At 40.0% G+C, this 10,347-nt stretch overlaps 1 protein-coding gene across 1 annotated transcript in view; it reads left to right on the top strand.

Annotated features, from left to right (window-relative positions):
* ARHGEF12 (Rho guanine nucleotide exchange factor 12) overlaps positions 1-10,029 on the top strand; it is a 152,765-nt gene extending 142,736 nt beyond the window's left edge. Inside the window, exons 36-42 of the mRNA XM_017870478.1 lie at positions 121-207; positions 351-430; positions 1,041-1,274; positions 2,811-3,281; positions 4,103-4,419; positions 5,413-5,482; positions 6,041-10,029. Coding sequence (XP_017725967.1) covers positions 121-207; positions 351-430; positions 1,041-1,274; positions 2,811-3,281; positions 4,103-4,419; positions 5,413-5,482; positions 6,041-6,051 — 1,270 coding nt within the window. The 3' untranslated portion in view covers positions 6,052-10,029. The remainder of the gene's footprint in view (positions 1-120; positions 208-350; positions 431-1,040; positions 1,275-2,810; positions 3,282-4,102; positions 4,420-5,412; positions 5,483-6,040) is intronic.
* The last annotated feature ends 318 nt before the right edge of the window (positions 10,030-10,347 follow it).

The following is a 10,347-nucleotide window of genomic DNA, read 5'->3' as shown; positions in this document are numbered from 1 at the left end:
GATTGGTTGGTTGATTGGTTTTGTTTAGTTCTGTTTTCTTTTGTTTTCTGAGTATATTTAAAGGATATTTCTTTTGTTGTTTCTTTTTTGTATTTTGAATTTCTTTCCAACTTTCTGAAGCTGGCAGGACCTAATCTGTCGGATGGCTGCATCAGTGAAGGAGCAATCCACAAAGCCAATTCCATTACCCCAGTCAACACCTGGCGAGTGAGTGTTCCTTTGCATTGTAGTAGGACTTATTTTATGTTTTGGGTTGGAAAAGACTAGGATAATTATTACATTTTGTTGCAATGATGTTTAGGTACCTCAGGAAGCTAAAAGATTGTTGTTGTTGTTGTTTTCCTTTACAGAGGAGATAATGATGAAGAAGATCCTTCAAAATTAAAAGAGGAACAGCATGGCATTTCAGTCACTGGTTTGCAGAGTCCAGGTACACTTTTCTGACAAGTTCAAGGGAGAATGTGCTCTATTATCTATTAAAATGCTGGCCGGGTGCAGTGGCTCAAACCTGTAATCCCAGCACTTTGGGAGGTCGAGATAGGCTGATCACCTGAGGTCAGGAGTTAGAGGCCAACCTGACCAACATGATGAAACCCTGTCTCTAATACAAAAATTAGCTGGGCATGGTGGTGGGTGCCTGTAATCCCAGCTACTTGGGAGGCTGAGGCGGGGAGAATTGCTTGAACCCAGGAAGCAAAGGTTGCAGTGAGCCAAGACCGTGCCATTGCACTCCAGCCTGGGCAACTAAGACCAAAATGCCAAAAAAGAAAAAAAAAAAGAAATAAAATAAAATAAAATGCAAAGAAACTTTAATACTGTTTGATTTATGCAGATTCCAGTATCAGAGATTCAGTTTAACAAACTTTGCTTTTGAGCCTTGTGTGTGTCAGTATAACACTGATCTATGTGCTGTATGTTTTGCTTAACAGATGATCTCTGTAGTTTATGGAGTTGTTTTTCTGATTCTTGCCTGAATACTTCATGTTAAAAGTTAAAAGCTTTGTTTAGCTATAGTCTACCTTTTCTTTTTCATTGGACAGACAGAGATTTGGGATTAGAATCTACCTTAATATCATCAAAACCTCAGTCTCATTCACTGAGTACCTCTGGGAAATCAGAGGTACGTGATCTCTTTGTGGCTGAGAGACAGTTTGCAAAGGAACAACATACAGATGGGACACTAAAGGAAGTTGGAGAAGATTATCAAATCACAATCCCAGATTCACACCTGCCTGTCTCAGAAGAACGGTGGGCATTGGATGCACTAAGAAATTGTAAGTTTTATTCATAACTTATTACAGATAACTTAAGTATGGAACTGATGTGCCATCCCTCAAGTATGTGGATTTATCAAACTCCACTTATTCTTCTGGTTTTATTGTGGAATTATAGTATTCTCTACAATGGCCCATGCCACAGACACACACACACACAAGCCACTCTGTTAGCTTCCCACCCCGCAGCCTGGTTCAGAATCACTGTTACAATGGGAGGATAGCGTATCTCTCAGTTGTATTGAGGTGAGAAAAAGGGTGAGAACAATTTCTCTGGCCGGGGAGAACCATTTGAAATTTCTAAACCAGCATATGACTAAAGGTATGAAACAAGATTAATCTGGCTGAGAGCTGTGGAAGGATTTGAATGGAAACAGGTATGGAATGGTGTACTTACTAAATAAATTATTATAATAGTCTGGCCTGAAACTAAAAGAGTTTGGACTAGAATGTTATCAAAAGGAATAAGAAGGAAGTGAGAAGTCATCAAATGCTTAAAACAATTGACTTGTTTGGATGTGAGGTCAAAGGAAAGGGAATATTTAGAGATAAAAGAGTCAGAAAAGGACTACCACTGCTTCCCCCACCTCCTTCCATTGTACTTTCTGTTTTATTTTTTTTTGATTTGGTAGAATTATAGGCTCAGTTTTAAAGCATGTCAAGATTAAGATAATGAATGACAAAACATTAAAGAGTGAGTAACTAGCAGGAAGTTAGAGTTTTAGGAGTCAAACTTGAGAGAGAGGTTAGGAAGAAATAGAGATTTGAGCATCAGAGCCATGAGACTTCCTAGCATCTCTCAGGAAGTGATTGTAGAGCAGAAGGACAGGATCCGAGACCTGAGTGGAACTTGTTGCCTAAAGAAACATGACAGACATTAAGCTAGTGATGAGAGCAGAGAGTTGGTTATTTAAAAACTACATTATTTTTTATACATTCTCCTGAATTAACAGTCTTAATGATTTCTGATGGTTTGACTAATATTGTCCCAGTAACTCTGTCATTGTCTGGGTGACCTCATAGCATACACTTGGCCCATTCAAAATTAAATTGGTTCTTATTTTTAGTATATGTATGTATCTCATGAAATTAGAGGAAATAATATGCATATAGTGTCTGGATCTGGAAAAAGCAGAACTTTTAGCTTTTCTGTCTAGCTTAACATAGCCTTTCAACATTCTTAAGAAGTACCTTTAGGGTATTATTCTAGTTATATAGAAGAAAAAATAGAGGCATGATATTGGTTATTCAGGAGTTCTAAATAGGAGTACCTTCCTATTCAGAAATGCTTAGATCTTTTCAAGTATAGTTTAACGGTAAATCTTCTCTAAAAGATGGTGCTTTATTTCATCTTCAAAATAAAATGGAAAATGATTGTATGAAACAAAATGATTATATGAAATTAATTAACATTTTAATATGTCATTAAAAGATACTTTTAAAGATAATTGATAATTCAGCTAATTTAATTCTTGCAGCCTGAGGTTATAGTTGTGAATATGCTTTTTTTTCCCGCCTCCTTCCTAAATCGTTTAGTGGGTTTGTTGAAGCAGTTGCTGGTGCAGCAGCTCGGTTTGACTGAGAAGAGCGCTCAGGAAGACTGGCGACATTGCCCAAGATATAGGACAGCCTCTCAGGGGCTGCAGACAGACAGTGTCATCCAGAACTCTGAAAATATTAAGGCCTATCATTCTGGTGAAGGACATAGGCCCTTTAGAACTGGAACTGGTGACATTGCAACTTGTTACAGTCCACGGACTTCAACTGAATCTTCTGCTCCACGGGATTCAGTGGGACTGGCACCCCAGGATAGCCAGGCAAGTAACATTTTAGTAATGGACCACATGATGATGACCCCAGAGATGCCTACCATGGAGCCAGAAGGGGGTCTTGATGACAGTGGAGAGCACTTTTTTGATGCCCGTGAAGCACATAGTGATGAGAATCCATCAGAAGGTGATGGAGCAGTTAACAAGGAAGAGAAGGATGTTAATTTACGCATCTCAGGCAAGTATCTTTCACACTTAGACTTTGATTTTGATTTCGATCATTGCTAACTGTCCTGTATGTTGAAATGGGTGTTGTGTTGGTATCCAGGTGTGTGTGTGTGTTCACACAAGTGCAATATTTATTCCTTCGTTTGATAAATACTGAATCTACTCTGTACCAGACCTCATCGTAGGTGCAGGGAGATATAGCATTGAATAAAACACGGAAAAATCCCCTCTTCTCATGAAGCTAGAGCAAAGAAGCATGGTAAATAAGTAAACAAATAAATAGACTTCAGAAGTATTAGGAAGAAACATAAGTCAGACTAAGGGGACAGAGAGTAATGAAGGCAAACAGGTTGATCAGGGAATAGGACTTCTGAAGAGGTAGCATTTGAGCAGAGACCTCAATGAAATGAGGGAATAAAGCCAGGTGGGTACCTGGGAGCAGATTGTTCCAGCAGAGAGCAGAGTGGGGCAGAGGCTTTGTGTCAAGAGCAAGCTTTTTGTGGTGATTGAACACTGGGTGAGGGAGACAATGGCAGGAGATGGGGCAAGAGAGGCGTTTGGCAGGGGAAGTGGTGGCAAGATCATTTAGGCACTGTAGTTTCCAGCTTTAAACTTTTGAAATGAAATTTGTTGGAAATTACCATGAAAGTTTGCAGAGTTTAGCTTTCATCTGAAGTGAGGAAATTCTGATGTACCTAAAACTAAACTCAGGAATTAATGGCTTTTCCCTCTCTTAATAACTTTTCAAATTGAAGTTGTCAGCACACTGTGCTATTTCTGTTTTCTAATGGCAGCACTGGTCTTATCAAACTATTCTGTCTCTATCCATAGGAAACTATTTGATCCTTGATGGCTATGACCCAGTGCAGGAGAGTTCCACAGATGAGGAAGTTGCTTCCTCACTTACCCTGCAGCCCATGACAGGCATCCCTGCTATGGAATCCACCCACCAGCAGCAACATTCTCCTCAGAACACTCACTCCGATGGGGCAGTTTCACCATTCACCCCCGAATTTCTGGTCCAGCAGCGCTGGGGAGCTATGGAGGATTCCTGTTTTGAGATCCAGAGTCCCTCCTCTTGTGCAGATTCGCAGAGCCAGATCATGGAGTACATTCATAAGATAGAGGCTGACCTTGAACACTTAAAGGTACCTCATGCTTCCACATCCATAGGACTTGGTTGTAAGAAACATTTAGCGAGGCGAAGAATAGGGTGATCAAAATGCTGATATGAATAAACTTGTCCAGGTTCTAGATTTGTATGTTTTCTTTGACTATTATCCATGAATAGGCCTGGGTAAAAAGTTGAGATTGGCATTGTTTATCTTTTTTTTTTTTTTTGAGACAGAGCCTCACTCGGTCACCCGGGCTGGAGTGCAATGGCGCTATCTCTGCTCACTGCAACCTCTCTCTCCCAGGTTCACGCCATTCTCCTGCCTCAACCTCCCAAGTAGCTGGGATTACAGATGCTTGCCACCATGCCCAACTGATTTTTTTCTATCTTTAGTAGAGATGGGGTTTCACTATGTTGGCCAGGCTGGTCTTGAACTCCTGACCTCATGATCCACCCACCTCGGCCTCCCAAAGTGCTGGGATTACAGGCCTGAGCCACCGTGCCTGGCCCCAGCTAATTTTTGTATTTTTAGTAGAGATGGGATTTCACCATGTTGGCCAGGCTGGTCTGGAGCTCCTGATCTCCGGTGATCCACCCGCCTCGGCCTCCCAAAGTGCTGGGATTACAGGCGTGAGCCCCCGCGCCCCACCCATAGTCTTAAGGGACCATCATAATGTATGCAGGCTGCCTTGGCTTTATGTGCTGCATGACTAGAGCTCATGCACACGATGACAGGACCATGTGCAGGGTGACTCTTCGGGGTGGGAGAATTGCATTTATGGTTACCACCTCTACTTTCTTTTACATGGAAAATCCTAAGTTATTCGTTCAATGGAGAAATTGTTAAAAGGAATGAAATTTACTTTTACTTCCCATTAACAAAATTTTAGTGATGAAATTAGTATTTTGAAATTTGGGGCTTGTACCTGTAATGTAAAAGGCCTTCTTTTCTGTTTTCAGAAGTTTTTGTTTTGTTTTGTTTTCATGATGTTTGAATAAAAAAAAACCTATGGGTTTTATTTCACAGAAGGTGGAGGAAAGTTACACCATTCTTTGCCAAAGGCTGGCTGGATCAGCCCTCACAGACAAGCACTCAGGTATGTAAAAGTTATGGGTTCCCCACTCTAGACTAATCATCCTTCACTGAATGAAATGACTTATCATCCTTTGAAGTGAAAACCTTCTGAGATTCCATTTCTTTTCTGTCTTTTAAGAAGTGCCTGTTTCTAAACATCATATATCAAGCGGAAGCTCATGCCTGCTGACTCTACTCTTCTCTAAGAGGAACTGCAGTTGTCAGTTCCCATACCATCCCCTCTTCTCTCTCTTTTCACCTTTCAAAGCAGAAGGCAGAGTAGTGGGAAGCCTGGTGAATCACAGATTCGGTGTGAGGCTTACTGGTGCTGCTGTGACTCCCTAGTGTGGAGGATTTGGCCCCATCTGATGTTGGTGCACTTGCCTCTGCTGACAGTGTGGCTGGTGTCTCCCCTGACTGCAGATGGATCTGTGTTCCATGCAGCAGTTTGTACTCATCTGCTTACATACTGATTCAGAAACAAAGATTGAACCACGCCCACAGATGTCATGGGTATTCTTTGCAATGTTAATATATTCTTTTTCTTAATATCACTTCCATGTATCTTTATTCTTCTCAGATAAAAGTTAGAGCCGCGTGTCCTGGAGGTGACTGCAGGTTGTTGGATTTGGAGTATCGGCCATGTCTCACCACATCCTGGCTCCAGTGTGGATGCAGAGAGAGTGTGACAGAGGATCTGCCTGTGAACCACCTGGGATTAGCCATGTCCCAAGGTGCCCAGAGTGGGACTAGTTCTTCACAGTGTGGCAGCTGCACTAATCTGTTAGTGAGGGAATATCCATTCCCTCACTCTACTCTCCTCACTATCGGAAATTCATTTTGATTCAGAATAAAAACCAAATGTATAGAGCTTTGGGTGTAGGATATGAAATTGTACTTAGATTTAAGAAAAAGAGAAAATCAGATGTATTTATTTGACTTCATTCCGTATTTGAAAGCACATTTTAATTTTATTTGCCTTGTTTTGTTTTAATTGAGTAGTGAGAGTTTTAGCCCTTTGTCTTTAGTACACCCAAGGATCGACTGCTCCTGAAGCCAAGAGGTCAGGATGGGGTATGCGCAAGATGGGTAGAGAGGTGTAGAAGAGAAGGAAGTGAGAAGGGGAAGGGAGAAGCACCTTGCTTCACTAAACTGTATTCCAAGCTCCCTGCTGTCCGGTGGGCTGCTTCTCTGAGGGTCACCTCAAAGGTGTGCTATGCCCTGTGGCTCTTATGTGCCCAGGTGGTATGGTCAGAGAGTGGATGGGCTTCCTTCCACCCTGAGGCAAGCACCTCTTCTCTAGCTGGGATCAACCACAATTAACAGGAATCCTCAATGTACTAAATAGCAGGCACTTGAAAATGGGTGTGTTTTCTTCCATTGTCGTCTTTTCTGTTGAGGGTTGGGATTTGGGTGGGAGAGGAAAGCAAATTTTATTTTCTTGACTATAAATTTGTTATTCTTGGTATCATTTCATTTTTATAATTATACATTAGACATTGGCACTTGTGTAAAACTGTCCCTGCAGATTGAGCAGGAAGTAAAAACAAATGGAAATGCTTCGGATAGTGGCAGGGGTGGGAGTTGCTAAGGAAGGGGTGGGATGGGAGTGGGTAAAGAGTTTGGGAAGGTTATCTAATTGAATCACTACTGAGTTGAATCATGGCTATCATTAGTCACGGGTACTGCTGATTATAAGGCCAGTAAAATTTTAGTACCTGGAGGTTTGACTCTAATTTTTGCACTGATGGTGCCAAAGGGCCCTGAGTCAAAAGGAGAGCCAAGGGTGGAGTGGAGAAAGATATGGTGAAGGCAGAACTGCTCACACCAGCTCCAGAAGCACTTCCTCTGACTTCACTGCTGCAGCTCTTTCCACACTGGGCCATGATTGACCTTAAAAATTGCAGACCATCACATACACTGGACACTGCAGGCAAGGTGTTGGTAACTGCCTGCTCTAGGATGAATAGTAGCATTAGCAGCACCCTACAGAGGATGTTTCAGAATTGTAATTTGAGAACTCCTTCAATTATATTGACTTTCTTTGGTTTTCTTGTGCATTAGGTATATATGTTTTGAAGTATTTTTGCCAACTAAAATGAAGTCTGTAAATTCTGTTAATAAACAAGGAGTTCATCCATTGCTCACATCTTTCATTGGTGCCCTCTGAACTCTGTGGGTTGCCAGGATGTAATTGTAATGCTTCCCTGCAGCCCAAAGATTATTTTTTCACCACAAATGGTAAGGGATGCCCACCTACTTTTATAAACACCACTACAACTTAGCAAGTTTATTTATCTATGTCCAGATTTCTGTTTCTGTGCTAAACTGATCTGTGTTTTTAGGTAGATCAACTTGGATCTTTAGACCTCATCTATAAATTGGAATTATATTTTTAGTCATAAGCCAAGTATAATTTAACTCAGAATGGGATTAAAAATTTTAGAAGCAGAAGCTAATATATAATTGAAGCTTGGGATTTGGAACTTTCTGTATCTCTTAGGAGGAACAAGTAAAAACCAAATGGTTACATTGTGCTGCTAGAAATAATGTCATTCTCAATTAAAAGGGTTACACCTGTAGCCACTTGACACTAACACCATCGGGGGGGCAATTAATCAGGAAAAAAGTAAATATAAAAACTTTCCTCTTAACTTCACACACTACAGGGTAATTATGTAATTCTCTAGCACTCAATTAAGAAGCTTGTAGGTTAGCAAAGTTTCAGTTTCTCTAGTTCAGCCAGTATCTTGTCCTTAGTAATTATTTGCTTTCCCTGCAGTTCAGTTTCTGCTTGGAACTCTTAACAGGACTAACTGGAAAAATACTTTGACCATAGCTCTAGTACTTTCAATAAATTCATATCTAGATTTTCAAACAAAGCCCCAAGATGAAGTATAATTCTGAAAATATCTCATAATTTTTGAATGTTCTTTTTGTCTTATCAACCTAACTTCTCTTCTCCATCCCAACTTGGCCTCCCACGCCTTCCATTTCATTTTGGTCATTATAATCACATCCATTTGGCTTTGGTTATGACATCTTCCTTTCAGGATGATGGAATTAGATATGCAGGCTGTCTTTGAGTGAGACTGGTCACCATCAAAGGAGTTTTCTGTAAGGGACGTGACTAGAAGTTGAAATCTACTTCCCTGCTAAAGGGCACAAAGGTAGTGTACCAAGAAAGCTACCTTCCCAGAGCAAGCAGGCTGCATTTTAGCTATGGAAGTGACCTGCTGTGACACTGTGCTGTCTTCTGTGGGCTTAATGGCTCCTTTGCTATGAAGTGGCAAATTACATGTAGAGTGTCTCCTTCCTTTTCAGAGAACAGTTAATCAAGGCAAATCAGCGAGCCCCCAAAGTGCTGTAATTTAACATCGTGATTACTACCTTCTAAGCTATATATTTTGCATACTTTAAAATCACCTAACTTGGACTGCTTGAATTATATTGACTTTTAGAACCGAAATTGTAACTATGTATTATATTATATTATATTGCATGGGAGGTATATTTCATAAGCTTTTTGGCTTTCTTTTTTCCCACAGCAACTTCTAATGACTGTTAGGAAGGATGAATCCCCTTTTAAAGAAGTTTTTGTTGTTATTTGGTTTTGGGGTAGGAGGGAGGATCTACTGTGGTAATAGAGAAGTCCGTTTAAAATTATTTTAGAAGCTAAGGAAAGCAGTTATGCTTCCTGTGAATTGTCTTTTACTGGCATCTTTTTTTCCTCTTTGATGTTAGTAAATTTGGTGTAATACATTGGGGCTTCCATATTTCGCAGTGGAAGCTTTCTTCTCTGAAGTCGATGTATGGTTTGAGTTACTAGAGCTTTGGTCAATATTTCCTTCCCTATATGTCACAGAGGGCACCATTGAGAACTGTGTGCATAGGACCTCAAGTAGCTAGTACACAAAATTAGCAGACCTTACAGTCAGCTTCCTAATGGCTAGTTTTTCCCCCTTATATTACAATTTTTGTTTTATAAATCATTTTTTTTTCCTGACATTTCCACCACTTTTCAGAGTCATCTGCAAAATTTTTCTTTCCTCAAGAGTTCCTTTTGCCTTGTTCCTTATGCCTTTCCCACTGGTATTGAGGGTTTTGATAATAAATTGGTAGGAAAAAAAGTACCTCCTAGAAGGAAACCTTCCCCGCCATTTCCAGGTGCCAACTGCTAAGCAGATATACTCCAAAAATGGTAACTGTAATATGCACACTGTTGGTTATTTTTAATAAGCCTCTTCCTACTAGAACATTTTATTTTCCTTGTTCACCATACAATCATGTACTCTTTAACAGAAATTGCTTTTAAAAAATACCTGGAACTATCTTTAAAAAAACTTTATTAATAATCATGTATTTTTACTGATCACATTTTGAAATGCCTAAAAGACTTTATTGTTCTAATTATCCAGATGTACCTTTGTAAAATAGCTCTTTTATGAATTAGCTGATAAGGCTGTATGTTTCTGGAACAAAATTGGTCATCTAAAAACTTTCTGTTTTCTGGGGTCTGGGAAAATAGAAAATAAGAGTTCAAATATTAAATAAGCTTAAAGGAACCAAGTATGTGACTTTTTATTTGTATTCTGGTTGATTTGTCTTGTCCAAGTTGTATTAGAAAAGTTGAGGAGTCGAGGAGCCTGTAATTCATTTTACTGTCAGTGACTGTCAGACATCTTCCTGCTTATTGGAGCATCCCTAGCAACACGGCTAAACCTTCATGACGGTGCTGGTAGGTGGGCTTGCCCTAGCATATGGGGTAGGTTTGTTGTTTTTTTAACAGCTTTATTGAGATATTCACATATCATATAATTCATCCATTTAAAGTGTATAATCAGATGGGTTTCGGTATATTACATTATTGATTTTTAATTGTGGTGA

The sequence above is a fragment of the Rhinopithecus bieti genome, unplaced genomic scaffold (genome assembly GCF_001698545.2).
Source record: "Rhinopithecus bieti isolate Rb0 unplaced genomic scaffold, ASM169854v2 scaffold_5002, whole genome shotgun sequence".
Classification (NCBI taxonomy): domain Eukaryota; kingdom Metazoa; phylum Chordata; class Mammalia; order Primates; family Cercopithecidae; genus Rhinopithecus; species Rhinopithecus bieti.
Note: the sequence above shows the minus strand (reverse complement) of the source record. Positions and strands in the feature narration are given on the sequence as shown.